At 39.8% G+C, this 15,649-nt stretch overlaps 1 protein-coding gene across 6 annotated transcripts in view; it reads right to left on the reverse strand.

Moving 5' to 3' along the window:
- The window catches only part of NUP98 (nucleoporin 98kDa), a 111,359-nt gene that overhangs the window by 84,722 nt on the left and 10,988 nt on the right, over window positions 1-15,649 (reverse strand). For all 6 annotated transcript variants that reach the window (XM_014540462.1, XM_005867135.2, XM_014540463.1 and 3 more), the window contains exons 2-7: window positions 9,669-9,770; window positions 6,905-7,006; window positions 6,618-6,794; window positions 4,397-4,536; window positions 3,053-3,160; window positions 252-432 (exon numbers count right to left, since the gene is read on the reverse strand). In XM_014540462.1, the coding sequence (XP_014395948.1) occupies window positions 252-432; window positions 3,053-3,160; window positions 4,397-4,536; window positions 6,618-6,794; window positions 6,905-7,006; window positions 9,669-9,744 (784 nt within the window). In that variant the 5' untranslated portion in view covers window positions 9,745-9,770. The remainder of the gene's footprint in view (window positions 1-251; window positions 433-3,052; window positions 3,161-4,396; window positions 4,537-6,617; window positions 6,795-6,904; window positions 7,007-9,668; window positions 9,771-15,649) is intronic.

The raw sequence follows: 15,649 nt of genomic DNA on the forward strand, positions 1-15,649 counted from the left end.
AATGGGGGAAAAAAGGAGACATATGTACTACTATTTGTAATACTTTAAACAATTTAAAAAAAAAGTTAAAAAAGAACACAAAAAAAAACTGTATGCCTCCCTACCTCCCCCAAAACACCAGGCCCTCCGTGTTCCTTCAGCATCCCTGAATTATTTTTCTCCTTAGCACTTATTACGTTATTTTTAGTTATGGTTTACTTTTAGTTTTCTGTCCCTCCTCAATATAGCCCAATATGATGTCAATTGCTTACTAGTTCCAAAGGCTGTTTTGTTCTGACCATATGCAAAGCCTGAATTAGTGGTGGAGGAGCTGAAGAGTCCTGTTGCACTAGACGTGGCCGGAGAAGTCCCAAACAAGCCAGTTGTGGTACCTGCTCCCACCTGGTTCTGGGGGCCTTTCCGGTTAGCCTGATAATCCTCTAAACGAAGTTCCTAGAGGGAAAACATATTTCCAATCTTACTATGCAGCCAAAAATTTATTTAGGAGACTAACACCTGAATTTACTATTTATTTAAGTTCTATGGTAACACAAAAAACCATGACTATAAAACAGAAAACTACAAATGACATTAATTTAGTATCATTATAGAAAACATTCTCAATAGTGTATAATGGACATTAAAATACATACCATTTTTTCCATAAAAGTACAGGCCAAAGAATCAACCCATCTTAATTTTCTTTTATAAACAATAACTTTTTTAATAGAAAATTTTATTCAACATACAACATTTTCCAGCAAAAAAAGGCAATATAAAAGAGTTGGCATACTCTGCTACTACCGAAACAAATAAAAAATACTGAAAAAGGATGAAAATAAGTGTGATTTGAGATTCTATTTTACTACACTCAAAACTAGACATGCAGGTGGCATTAACTCCAAAATAAAAGGTCAGGACTTTTTACAAAGTTAACAGCATACTAACCACTAGTGAGCATGCCCTCTTTGCTAAAAGGCTCTCCTTTTTTTTTTGTTCCACCTGTCCCATTTTAAGGAAATTCTATTTATAATTTTTTCACCTGCATGTATGAACTCTTAAGATCTTACGTTTGCCGAGAGGCAGCATAGTACACATACCTCAATTATATTTAACAGTGTTCCATTTAATAAAAAGACCCCAGAATGTCAGATTGTATTCAATGCATTCCCTTTGCAAATGGGCTGCAGAACAGTAGCTGAGAGAAGTGAGATCAGTTTATTAAAAAGACCCAGGTAGCCCTGGCCAGTTTGGCTCAGTGGATAGAGCATCGGCCTGCGTACTAAAGGGTCCCGGGTTTGATTCCTCCAGGGCCAGGTTGCAGGCTTGATCCCCAGTGGGGGGTGTGCAGAAGGCAGCCGATCCATGTTTCTCTCTCATTATTGATGTTTTTATCTGATTCTCCCTTTCTCTTTCTCTCTGAAACCAATCAATTAAAAAAAAATTTAAAAAGATCCAGGTAGCACCCTGGCTGGATGGCTCAGTTGGAGCATCGTCCTGTGCACCAAAACGTTGCGGGTCCCATCCCCGGAGGCAACCAATTGATTTCTCTTTCTCTCTCTCTCTCTCTCTCTCAAAATCAATTAAATCCTCCAGTGAGGATTTAAAAAAAAAAAAGAGAGAGAGACCCAGGCAGCTGATGAGAGATCTGAGGATAATACTTTCTTTCAGTACACTGCTTTTTATTATCTATATAATAAAAGCCTAAGCGACCATTACTTGGAAAGACTGGAACTGGTTGCTATTATGCACAATGACCACCAGGGGGCATACGCTCAATGCAGGAGCTGCCCCCTGGTGGTCACTGCACTCCCACAGGGAGAGCTCCACTCAGCCAGAAGCAGAGCTCACAGCTGGTGAGCACAACTGCCACAGTGGGAGCCTCTTCCGACTCCACAGCAGCAGGTGCAGCAGGCTGGGATGAGTGCGAGCGGTGCGGTACCCGGCCCCAATTCAGGCTCCTCCCTGGCTGCCTGCTGCTTGGTGCACTGCTATATCCCTCAAGGGGTCCCAGACTGCGAGAGGGCCAAGGCCTCTAGTTTAGTATAATAATCTTGTCTACTCCCACTCTAAATGTAAAAATCAACAGATTAAACGATGGAGGATTCTGGAGAGTTCAGAAAATTTAAGGAAAGAAGGGATAAAATTCAGTAGTTTTATCTCACAAGTCATGATGTTTCTGCACTCTCCAAAAAAGCAAATGCAGTTGAGATGTAGGAAGAAGCAACAGCTACAATCAGGGATAATAAAAATGTACAAAGAACTACACAGTAACAAGAATAAACAAACTAACTTCATGCAACAACATGGACGATCTCAAAGTCAAAAGAGAAACTTAAGAGCACATAACGTAAGATTTCATCTTTAAATTCAAAAATAGGCAAAACATGGGTATCCAGGTTAGTGGTTACCTTTAGAAGGGGAGGATTGTGACTGGGGGGTTGGGCACAAAGGGGGCCCTCAGGGGTGCTGGTAATGCTGTGTCTTTAGATCCTGGTTACATGAGTGTAGTTTACTCAGTGAAAGCTTACTATGTTGTATACTTACGACTTTGCATAAGTTTATTAAAAACACACACATGGCCTGGCTGGTATTGCTAAGTGGTTATAGAGCGACAGCCCACACACCGAAGGGTTGAGGGTTTGATCCCCGACCCTGGTCTTGGCAGGAGGCAACCAATTGATATTTCTCTCTCTCTCTCTCTCCCCCCATTCCCCTTCCACTATCTTTAAAAATCAATGGAAAAAATTCCTTCAGGTAAGAATTAACAAAAACAAACAAATGAAAAAACACATATATATCCCAGACACGCACTGCCCAGTGTAGTGTGGGCAACATCCAATCAGAATACACTATTAGTAGAATTAGCCCGTACATACAATCTGAATATTGCTCCTGCCTAAAACAACACATATCTATAAATAGCACGTTAATTTAAAAAATAATTTGTTAGTTTTTTACATAAACCTAATGTAAATCGCTTGAGCCTAAAAATAATTTTAAAAAATTTCAAAAGCTGTTCTCCAATAGAATCAAAAGGTTAGGTTGATATTCTGTATTGCAGTTTACTGACCTCTAGTGACTTGCTTTCATATTCTTTCATAGCAGTGATACACTGGTGCTTGGTACTGATGTTAGTACTAACTCCAGCTTTAACCATAGTATCCGTACCAGTTAGAGGCTGCAACAGAAGATAAAAGCGAATTTGAAAGTCTAAAGCAAATGTATAAATCCAGGCTTGATATCCCTACTCTCACAGACACAATTCTGCAACCATTGAACCCTATTAACTAGTCCATTAGGTCTTTTACTGATGAGATGGTTCCAAGGATGATTGACTAAATACACTGCATGTCTGTTCTCTCCCTACATCAATCTCAATAATAGTTATCACAAACCCAGAAACTAATCCCATAACCAAACCATCTAATTATCTACTAAAAGATATTTAATATTTAAAACTTTATCCAGTTTATCCAATATACCCATTTAAACCTCTATTTCTGAGATGGACCTCTTTTGAAATGTTTGCTTTATAACTATTATTGCATTTAACAAATATGGAAGCCTGATTCCCCCCACCCGCCTATGATCATATGAGGAAAAAGAAACTAAAGATTCTTACTTATGTCTGTACTTTTCTCAATTATTATACTTTCTAAGAGACAACACATAGTATTTTTCTCTATCATCTGTATTTACTTTTATTTTAAATTAAGAATTCTAAATTCAGTACTGTTATGAATTTACCACCTTGCCTCAGAAATTCTTTACTTTCTGAACTTTTCACAAGCCCTATTTTTGCCAGATTGCCATTAGGCTAACTGCCTCAAGCCTATCCTAAGTATCTTCCAACCAATCACATCAAGTGGTATTCCATATATTTTTGTAAACAAAAGCTTCCACTCTAATCCTCTATCCAACTCCTCTCAAAAAAGCCAAAGAAAACAAAACTCTATTGCCCCATTTTGCCATTTCACCAACAAAAAAGCTTTATTTTTAACTAACATACAATACTGATGAGTGATTCCATGTATCTCTTTGAAGAGGTCTTATTTTCCTACAGTTTGCCCCACATTCCTTATGTCTATAAAGAATGTTTGACCATTCAGAGGCCAAATTATGAACACAGTAAATACTAGTACAAATTCAACCTTATATTACCTGTTATAATCAACCTTGTGAATACAAATTTGACTGGGATGAATATAATTCAAATATACATTATAATCTAGATTTATATTTCAAGACCTTGCCTTTCTACTATACAACTAATTACAGATTTTGTTCTTAGCACATCTTTTGGGAAGAATGAGACTAAGCTTTGCATAATTCGAAAGAGAAAAAATTTTAGGATTCATCCTACAAATATACAAATGGGAGAGAAGTTCCACAAAAGTTGGAAGAAAATACTTACATTAAATTTAATAGTAGTCCCAGTGGGAGCAGCTGTAAAACTACTGGGCCCAAAAAGGGAGCCAGATGTGCTTCCAAAAGGATTGGAGGTGGTATTTGTAGTTCCAAAAAGTCCCCCGCTGCTAGTACTTGTTCCAAAATCTATAAATTAGATAGAAAAAATTAGATGGTAACAGTAAAGAATGTAAGAACCTGTAAGGTATCTTGAAATTGAACTGTGGCACTAGAACAGCAGTACTTTCACAACCTCAAATTTTCTCTTTCAAATTTCGTTTTCACTAGCAGTTATTTCATACACACACACACACACACACACACACACACACACACCTCTAAGCTCACAACTCTGAAGTGACACAAAATCTGAATCCTAGCCCTAACCAGTTTGGCTCAGTGGACAGAGTGTCAGCCTGCGGACTGAAGGGTCCCAGGTTCGATTCCGGTCAAGGGCATGTACCTTGGTTGCGGGCACATCCCCAGTGGGGAGTGTGCAGGAGGCAGCTGATTGATGTTTCTCTCTCATCGATGTTTCTAACTCTCTATCCCTCTTCCTTCCTCTCTGTGAAAAATCAATAAAATACATTTTTTTAAAAATAAAGTCACTGCATCACAAAACATTTAAAAAAAAAAATCTGAATCCTATATTCAACTAAGTTTCCACAAAGTCCTACTTGGGTATCATTGAAATACAAGTTAAAAGAAACAGTATTTTTTTTTCATTATAAATTTTATCTCATTTCTCCTTTCTTGGCAAGACTAATACTAAATGAGTTTGTATTTCTTTCTTAAAAAAAAAAAAGTATTTTACTGAATTTTTACAGAGAGGAAGGGAGAGGGATAGAGAGTTAGAAACATCGTTCAGCTGCCTCCTGCACACGCCCTACTGGGGATGTGCCTGAAACCAAGGTACATGCCCTTGACCGGAATCGAACCTGGGACCCTTGCATCCGCAGGCCGACGCTCTATCCACTGAGCCAAAACGGTTAGGGCAAATGAGCTTGTATTTCTGAAAGCATCTTATCACAACGGACTTCAACAAGGGCCATAGTATATTTTATTTACATATTACTAAAAACACCCACACATAACCAGAAAGTTTAAAACATACAAATGGTCCTATTATGACAACTAAACAGGTTAATGTAAAATTTCACACAGAAAAATAATATAAAAAAATTGGTAGGCATGCTGATCATTTTATAGAAAGTAGATCCTCTCATCACCTTACTTTTCCAAAAGGCTCATTTTAAAAAATTGGAAAAAAATAATAAAAATTAAGTGAATTTAACTGTTCTCTAAGGGGTATTTTGCAAAATATGAGAAATACTACTTCTAAAGAAGTTATCTATATAGAGCCAGAAATGTCAGCAAGTAATGGAAAGTTATCTGCCAATACTATTTAATATTAGGCGATACCCTAATTACCATGTTAAAAAGAAAGTGCTTTCTCAATAGCAAAATATTTTCTAAAAACATATTCTAATCTATAAAGTAAATAGGTACATCTCTTTTGAATTAGTACATTAGATTGCATTTTACATTTTCATGGTTAAATATTTCAACATCCCCCAAAAGCTTTCCCTTTGTAAAATACTGATAGTTTGGTAACTTAGTCGTTCTGCCATTTGCTGGGAATGGCAGCAACTCACAGGCCACATTTGTTCAACTAAAGTGCTATGTGGAGAAACATCCCCAGATCACATTTAGATTAAAACAGAAAGAAGCCATCAATTAAAAATATCTGCCATGGGCAAGAAATGGAGGAAACTAACCATGTCATGGCCAGTATTTGTCACTGCTGCTCTAGTCTCTCTCCATACCAAATGTGAAACGGAGATAAAAAGGTGCCCATGCCACACAATACTGTTGACTACACACATTCCTCCTCATAATTTTCCTGTCTTAACACTTACGACACCACTCTAACCTGGCTTTTCATCCCATCTCTGGTCATTCTATTATCAGGTGCCTCTACCTTTGCATATCCCTTAAATACTAATGCTTTTCCGATTTCCATTCTTGAAGAGATGTACATTCCCCCCCCCCCCCCCCCCCCCCCCTTTCTAATTAAACTTTAATATATTTTGAAGTTTTCTTCTCCCTCTGTTTCTGCCATCTGGTGGGGGGAAAAGAAGATGTTGAGCACAGAGAAAAGAAGAAAAAAACACATTCAATAGGAAATCTGATTGTTAAATGTAGATGTCCAATGATGTCCTACTTACTCCCAAAGCCAGTTGGCTTATTTTGTGCAAAGGCATTGTTTTGGGATGAGAAAAGACTGGTCCCTGTGCTTGCAGCTCCAAACAAGCTATTTGATGTTCCTGTTGATGTGCCAAACCCAAAACCGGTGCTTGTGGAGGTAGCTGGCTGGCTAAATGAACTGGAACCAAATAATCCTCCTGGGAGATGGAAGGGGGTAAAAAACAGTTATACAGACACATTAGAGCCACTTTGTGAAGTCCTATATCAGCTATAAATAAGTCAACTCTATTCCACATAAAGCCCCTACCTGGTTTGGTCTGTGAATTTCCAAATAGGCCTCCAGTATTGTTACTAGAACCAAATGCAGATGTTCCAAATGCCCCTCCACTAGTAGTGCCAAAGCCAGTATCTGAAAAAACCAAATCCATGGTTAAAATAAGATCTAAATCAGGCGATAATATAAAAAAGAATATTGATATTTCTTAATATTCTACATCTGGATAGGACCATTGATCTAATCTTTTTTTTTTTATTACTGACAGTATTATAGATATCCTCCCATTTTCCCCCCTCCAACTACCCCTCCCCCACCCCAGGCCTTAGCCACAATATTGTATGTCTATGGGCTATGCATATAGTATATCCAGTAACTGCCATGATATATATATATATTATTTTTTTTTTTACAGAGAGGAGAGGAGAGGGATAGAGAGTTAGAAACATCGATGAGAGAGAAACATCGATCAGCTGCCTCCTGCACACTCCCCACTGGGGATGTGCCTACAACCAAGGTACATGCCCTTGACCGGAATGGAACCTGGGACCCTTCAGTCTGCAGGCCAACGCTCTATCCACTAAGCCAAACCGGTTCAGGGTGCCACGATATTTTGAATTTAATTAAAAAAGGTCTGCCGCTTGCATCTATAGACGCTTATGGCAGTTAACTGGTTAAATGTTCTTTAGTTAATCTCTTCCTGTCCCCCTTGTCTAAACAATTTTTTCAAAATTCCATCAGACTACTAATTATAAAGCTAAAATTAAGCCACAGGCATTTTTTCCCCCATTGTCCCCAGGTAAAGTAAGAAAACAAAGTGAAAAGGTGTGACTTCAACAAGTAGGTTAAAAAAAGGGGGGGGGGGAGTGCCAAGGTAACTAGTTACTGAGTTACATACAAAAGTAAAATCATCAAAATTAAAGTATTAATATTCTCTTCACACGTCATATACTCCATAGTCAATGGGATGAACAGTCCTTAATTTTCTAGAGAACATAAGAATGATCTGGGAAGTGTTTTTCAAAATACATGTTTAGATTCCAACCTCCAAGATCCTAATTCATAGTTCTATAATGAGAAATATGTACTTTGAGGGGAAAAAGGTGACTCTTAGGAACATTCTTAATTTAAAAATCAAGGACCAAGATATAGAGTGCTCTACGAGGTCAGGACACCTGAAAAGGTTTCTCTATCATTTTTATTAAGCATGATTGAGGTTTGTAGTTATGCTTTTTAAAAATCCTCAAAAAATTAAGAATAGAACTACTATATGAACCAGCAATTCTTCCTCTGGGAAGTTATTTGAAGAGTATGAAAACACTAATTCGAAAAGATATATGCACTCCTATGTTCATTGCAGTATTATTTACAATAGCCAAGATATGGAAATAACCTAAGTGTCAATGGATGGATGAATGAATAAAGATGTGAGATATACATTTAAAAAAATGAAATATTGCCATTTGAGACATTATGAATGGAGATTGAGGGTATTAAACTAAGTGAAATTAGACCAAAAAAAGGACAAAAATTGTATGGTTTCATTCATGTATAATATAAAACAAAAACAACAAATGAATAAACAAGATAAAACAAAACCACTCAGATACAGACAAAGATTGGTGGTTAGCAGAGGGGATGGAGGTTTGAGGGGAAGACTAAATAAGTTAAGGAGGTCAAATGTATGGCAACAGAAACTAGACTTTTGGTAGTGAGCATGCTACAGTGTAGAGATCATACCTCAAACTTATGTTATTAACCAATATTTCCTCAAAAAAACCCAACAGCCCAGCTGGCATGGCTCAGTGGTTGAGCGTTGACCTATGAACCAGGAGATCAAGGTTCAATTCCTGGTCAAGGGCACATGCCCAGGTTGCGGGCTCCTTCCCTAGTGTGGGGTGTGCAGGAGGCGGCCGATCAATGATTTTCTCTCATCATGGATGTGTCTATCTCTCCCTCTCCTTTCCTCTCTGAAATCAATAAAAATATTAAAAACAAACAAAACAAAAAACACTCAAACCAACACACAAAAAATTATTTTAACAAAACGTTTTTAAATGAGTGAATAAGCGTTGCTATAGGAAACTAGTGTCAGGTACAATACTGGGTGGGGAGGGGAGTGGATCTCAGGAAGGCTGGTGGGAATTAAGGAATTAGACATTTTAACAATTCTGTTTCTGAACATCACATCTTTTTCATATAGTAAATCTCAGAGCAGTTATTCAATAATTGCAGTAGGCTTCAATATTTAACAAGTTATTTCCTGGTCTGAAAATTAGAAACAAACTAACTTTTTGCTAAAAGGACCAATAAAGCCCTGGCCGGTTTTGCTCAGTGGATAGAGCATATGCCTATGGACTGAAGGGTCCCGGATTCAATTCCTCTCAAGGGCACATGCTGGGTTGTGGGCTCCATCCCAGTTGGGGGTGTGCAAGAGGCAGCCTATCAACGATTCTCTCTCATCATTGATGTTTCTAGCTCTCTCTCCCTCTCCTTTCCTCTCTGAAATCAATCAAAATACATTTTAAAAAAAGAAAAAAAAATTTTAATAATAAAAAGGCCAATATAAAAATATTTTAAGTACCTACTGATGATCAGAAAGTCATGAAAACTCAGAATTTATTTCTATAGTCTTAGAAAAATTTCACAAGATCTTATCCTGATCATTTCTTCAAAAAGGTTTTGCTATAAAAACAGAAGTATAAATAAAATTCCTCCCTAAAGCCATCAAAGTGGATGTGTTCTTAATAAGAATAGCTTAAGATTCCCTCCCCCACCATTTTTTTTTTAAACTTACTCTGCCCAAATGTTGAAGTTGTGCCAAAGCCACCTGTACCACCCCCAAAGGGTGTTCCAAATGACTTATTAAACATCTTCAAAATGAGTCTGCTTCAGAATGCTGGAAAGAAGAAAAAATTATCATTTTATAATTATCATCACAGAATACAATGTAATTACTTCAGAAAATACATCAGGCCATATAAACTCCCTTAGATCTGTTCAAATTGTAGTATAATGCTCACCACTCTCATTCAATATCCTATAACTTTGTATAATAAATTAGACCTTGAAAAATTGGGCTGAATAGCACAAAGTGAAGTTAAAGTTCAGATCCCACCAAAAGATCCCTTTAAAACAATGTTTTTTAACCTTCTATAAACCTAAGCCTGCCCTTTTAATGACGATTTCAGGTCCACAGTGCCAGATTTTGACATGCTCATCTAGGAGGTTATGCACAATTCCCATAAAAAATTACAGTAATATTCTGCTATCCTAACCACCTGAGAAGCTAAAATTTTTGTCAAGGTTTATTTTCCATAGTTTGCATTGTAAAGTTTTTCCCTTTTTTTTGTATAGAAAAGGGAGAGGGGAGGGGGTGGGGAAAAGAGGGAGAGAGATAGACACATAGATTGGTTGCTTCCAGAACCCGCCCCTACTGGGGTGGGGATTGAACCTGCAATTAAGGTACACACCCTTGACCAGGAATAGAAACATTGAGCCATACCGGCAAGGGCTTATTTGTATTTTTTGACAGGTACTATGATTTTCCTATGATGTACACATAATTCAAGTTTTTTCTTCTAGTAAAATCATGCCTTGTTCATATAATAAAATTAAACATAACTTTTCTTTGTTCCAGTGTCCCATTAGTACTTACTTAAACACCTGAAACATTTTGTGCAACATTGGAAAAGATGAAAATGTCTTTATTATTTTTTAATATATTTTATTGATTTTTTACAGAGAGGAAGAGAGATAGAGAGTTAGAAACATCGATGAGAGAGAAACATCAATTCAGCTGCCTCCTGCACACCCCCTACTGGGGATGTGCCCGCAACCAAGGTACATGCCCTTGACCGGAATCGAACCTGGGACCCTTCAGTCCACAGGCTGACGCTCTATCCACTGAGCCAAACCGGTCGGGTGAAGCTGTCTTTAAATACCTAGTGCTTTTATAGAAATTAACAGTCTGTCCCCTAAACTCTCCTAGAAAAAAATTTCCACATTGAGTTTCCAACATCTAGGAATTTAATAACTCCTCTGATTAAACAAAGCTGACTGAAACCAGTAGTCCAAGATGGCTAGGGCTGCTACATCAGAATCACTGGCAAGCTTTTCAAAATATGCCTCCAACCGCCCAGGTTCCATTCTAGAAATAACTGAACCAGTCCTGGTTGGTCAAGGCCACATATCTGGGATACAGGTTCATTCTCCAGCCCCAGTTGGGTGTGTGAGGGAGGCAACCAATCCATGTGTCTCTCTCACATCAATGTTTTTTTCCCTCCCTCCTTCCCTTTCACAATCTCTGGAAATCAATATCCTCGGTGAGGATAAAAAAAGGTTTTTTTTGATTTTTAATAATCTTATCTAATATTGAAAACTAGATTCACACATATATTTCAAAAGGGATTTTAAGTAGTAATAAAATATTCTGTGAAACACCTCACAGTTTATAAGCTCTTGTATATTGTCTCAACAACCCTGAAAGGATATTATGCTTTATTTACCACCTGCATTTTACAGATAAGAAAACAGAATCAGGTGTTTAGCAAGCTTCCCAAAGTTAAAGTTTAACCTATCTTCTGACTTCCCATGGATTCCCTCAATCCTAGGAAGGAATATAATAAGCAACAAGCAAGAACATATGTAGTATTAAGGAAATTTATCCAGACCCAAGAACAAGAGACAATGCAGAGACCAAATCCTTTTTGGTTCTGGCAAGGATAAGCTTGGCTTAGTCTCAAACCTGACCATATTGGGATTCTAAATATATGTGTGTGTGTGTGTGTGTGTGTGTGTTTTAATTATTACCACCTTAGCCAGTTTGGCTCAGTGGATAAGAGGGTCGGCCTGTGGAATGAAGGGTTCCAGGTTCAACTCCTCAACCCCCTGCCAGTTCACTCTGGGGGCATGCCAGAGGCAACCCATCAAAATCTCTCTCCCTCCCTCCCTCGGTCCCAGTTGGGTTGGGTAACCAATGGATGTGTCTCTCTCTGTGTCTCTCCCCCTCCCTCCCACTTTTTCTAAAAATCAATGGAACCCTAGCTGGTTTGATTCAGTGGATAGTGTCAGCCTGCTGACTGAAGGGTCCCAGGTTCGAACCAGTCAAGGGCACATGCCCAAGTTGCGGGCTCAATCCCCGGTGGGGAGCATGCAGGAGGTAGCCGATCAATGATTCCCTCTCATCATTAATGTTTCTCTCTCTCCTTCCTTCCTCTCTGAAATCAATAAAAATATCTTTAAAAAATAAATAAAAATAAAAATCAATGGAAAAATATCCTCAGGAGAGGATTAAAAAAAAATTATTACCATGGAAACAAACCAAGATTTTAAAACCAGCCTCATATCTAGGTTGTAGGTTCCATCCCTGGCCCCAATCAAGGATTGTGCAGAAAGCAACGAATAGATGTGTCTCAGGTATGTTTCTTTCTTTCTCTTTCTCCCTTTCTCTCTCTCTAAAAATCAATGGGAAAAATATCCTCGGGTGAGGATTTAAAAAGAAATTGGGAGGGATAGCTCCATTTCAGAGACCCTCCCGAAGGAGCGAGGGAGTCCCAGACCCATATCAGATCCCCCAGCCCACCGTTCCAATGCCATAACTTCTGGCTGTAAAAACCAGTGGATATTGTGGCTGAGTGAGACAGAGGGCTCATGTAGTCCCAGGCATTCCTCTTACAGGGACTGCACTCGGACTAACTCAAACTCCCTTGCACTGAGCTCCAGCGCTAGGGTGGCAGCTCAAAAGGCACCAAGAACATATGGGGAGGAACTGAATTGTCTGGCATCAGGACAAGAACTGGAGGGGCAGATTTCTCCCAGAGAGAAGTGCTAACAGAGGCCACTGTTCCTTTCCCCCATAGAGCCTGCAAGTGGGCAGCATAGCTGAGTCTCCATCAACCTGGGTAACACTGTTTGTCCCATCCTCATGATTCCCTGAGACCCTGCCCCCCACCCAACTTTCAGACTCACCCAAGCAGTTGCCAGTGGCTTCTGCACACAAATGGCCAGTCTTGGCTCATGCTTCAGACTTAACAGTATCTCTCAAGCAAGCAACATCTGGCCTCTGCATGCCCTGTACCTCTTGCTAAGTGGCCCCAGTCCTGGCATTAGCGGTAGCCAGCCTCCTCAGTTCATAGCTTGGCCTCTCCCAGGTACCTCCAATATCAGCAATAGTAGCAGCCATCTGTTGATCGCTCTGTAGCCCAGGCCAGGTGGCCCCAGGCAGGTGCAGGAGGAGGCCCCAGAGCCAGTTCACCTTGTGAACAGCTTCAGACAACACCAGTTTACAGCCCAAATACCTCCATGAATGACACACTCAAGGGCCAGACTTGGTGGTCACCAATGCCCCACTAAAACAAGTCATACTCCATGGGGTCAGTCCCTGCATAAGGGCGATGTAGCAGCTCTACATAATACATAGAAACAAACATAGGCCCTAACTGGTTTGGTTCAGTGGATAGAGCGTCAGCCTGCGGACTGAAAAGTCCCAGGTTCGATTCCAGTCAAGGGCATGTACCTTGGTTGTGGGGACATCCCTGTCAGGAGGTGTGCAGGAGGCAGCTGATCGATGTTTCTCTTTCATCGATGTTTCTAACTCTCTATCCCTCTCCCTTCCTCTCTGTAAAAAAATCAATAAAATATATTTTTTTAAAAATAAATAAAGGCTGGGGAACTTTAAAAAAACAACAACAACAAACAAACATAGGGAAGCAGCCAAGATGAGGAGGCAAAGAAACAGGTCCCAAATGAAAGAACAGGAGAAATCTCCAGAAAAATAAATGAAATGCAGGCAACTTCCAGATAGAGTTCAAAACAATAGCTATAAGGGTTTTCACAGAACTTAGTGAGAACAGTATGAAAAAAAGAACACGGAGCACGGACATGCTCCCAGGCACAAGCTGGAATTACAACTGAAATACAGAAAGGCGCCCTGACCGGTTTGGCTCAGTGGATAGAGCGTCGGCCTGCGGACTCAAGGGTCCCAGGTTCGATTCCGGTCGGGGGCATGTACCTTGGTTGCGGGCACATCCCCAGTGGGGGGTGTGCGGGAGGCAGCTGGTCGATGTTTCTCTCTCATCGGTGTTTCTGGCTCTCTTTCCCTCTCCCTTACTCTCTGTGAAAAATCAATAAGATATATTTAAAAAAAAAAAAGAAATACAGAAAGGCTTCCTGAATAATCAATGGAAAACTCACAGGAGAGAACCCTGATACCCAAGGACTGAAGGTAGAGATGGCATAGAGACTGATAGGAAGGGCGGAGGCACAAAAGGGCTGGCCAGGCACGCACAGACAGCAACTGAAGTCCCGGAGAGATATCTCAGCTGTAGGGCGGTGCCACTGAGAACTCTGGGATCTAATCCTGAAGCTGGGCTCCCCAGAAGAGAGCACCAAACTGAGAAGAGTGCCCACAATAACATCCAGCTTTGTAAAGCTGTGGGGTGCTGTCTGCCAGGGAGTGGCAGCTGGAAGTTTGGGCACCCTCTTAAAGGGCCAATGCACAAAAATTCCCTGTGAAGCCACCCACCTTGTGCTCTGGCAGAGGGAGGGTGAAGTGGACTGGAGCTGTGAGAGCAGAACCCAGGACCGGGGACTGGAGGGATAGAGCTCAGAAGGCAGACACCCCAAGTTTCCTGGGCTGAGTCATTCCCTCACACAGTGGAGGACATCTTTCCCATATAGTCATCTGCCTTGCCTGGGGGGAAGACAGTTGACACACAGTATTGGAAAACACATAACAATTAGCCTCCAGGCAGAAGCAACTGGCCCACCCTACTGAAAAAACTCTCACCACATGGGAGGACAATTGCCTGGGGGCAATTCAAGTCTGAATCCTTTTAGTCTATACAGAGGCAGTTTCTGGAGGCTTTGAGTCTTTGCCTGATCCAATTAGTCAGAAACAGCCTTTAACACTGACCTGCACTAGAGATTGAGAGTTGTAGAGAATCTACCTAATACATAGTCACAAACCCAAACAGCCAACCAAAATGAGGAAACAAAGAAACCACCCCCAAATGAAAGAACTAGAGAATTCACCAGAAGAAGAGATAAATGAAGCAGGGATAAATTGATCTGAAACAGAGTTTAGAGTAATGATGGTAAAAATGCTCAACAGTATGAAAAAAGATATAGTAACTATGAAAAAAGAACAGTCTGAGATAAAGAATGACATAACAGAAATAAAGAACACATTGGAAAAAATACACAGCAGATTAGGAGAAGCTGAGGATTGAATAAGTGAATTAGAAGACAGCATTGAAAATATCACTCAGTTAGAGAACCAAAAAGAAAAAAATTTAAAAAACAGGAGGAAAACTTAAGGGAGCTGTGGGACAATGTGAAACGTAACAATATTAGAATACCAGGTGTGCCAGAAGAGGCAGAAAGGGAGAAAGGAAAAGAGAAATGTTTGAAGAAATAATGGTAGAAAACTTCCCTAAACTGGTAAAGGAAAGTCACACAAGTGCAGGAGACACAGAGAACCCCAAACAAGAAGAACCCAAACAGACCCCTGCCCAGACACATCATAATTAAAATGCCAAAAATTAAAGACAAAGAGAGACTCTTAAAGGCAGCAAGAGAACAGAAAACGTTACCTACAAACGAGTTCCCATAAGGATGACACCTGACTTCTCATCAGAAACTCTATAGGCCAGAAGGGAATGGCATGAAGTACTAGAGGTAATAGAAAGCAAGGATCTGAGACCAAGATTACTATATCCAGTAAAGCTATCATTCAAAATAGAGAGTCAAATAAAGAGCTTCCCAGACAAAAAAAAA

Source organism: Myotis brandtii, unplaced genomic scaffold (assembly GCF_000412655.1).
Source record: "Myotis brandtii unplaced genomic scaffold, ASM41265v1 scaffold244, whole genome shotgun sequence".
In the NCBI taxonomy this organism is placed as follows: domain Eukaryota; kingdom Metazoa; phylum Chordata; class Mammalia; order Chiroptera; family Vespertilionidae; genus Myotis; species Myotis brandtii.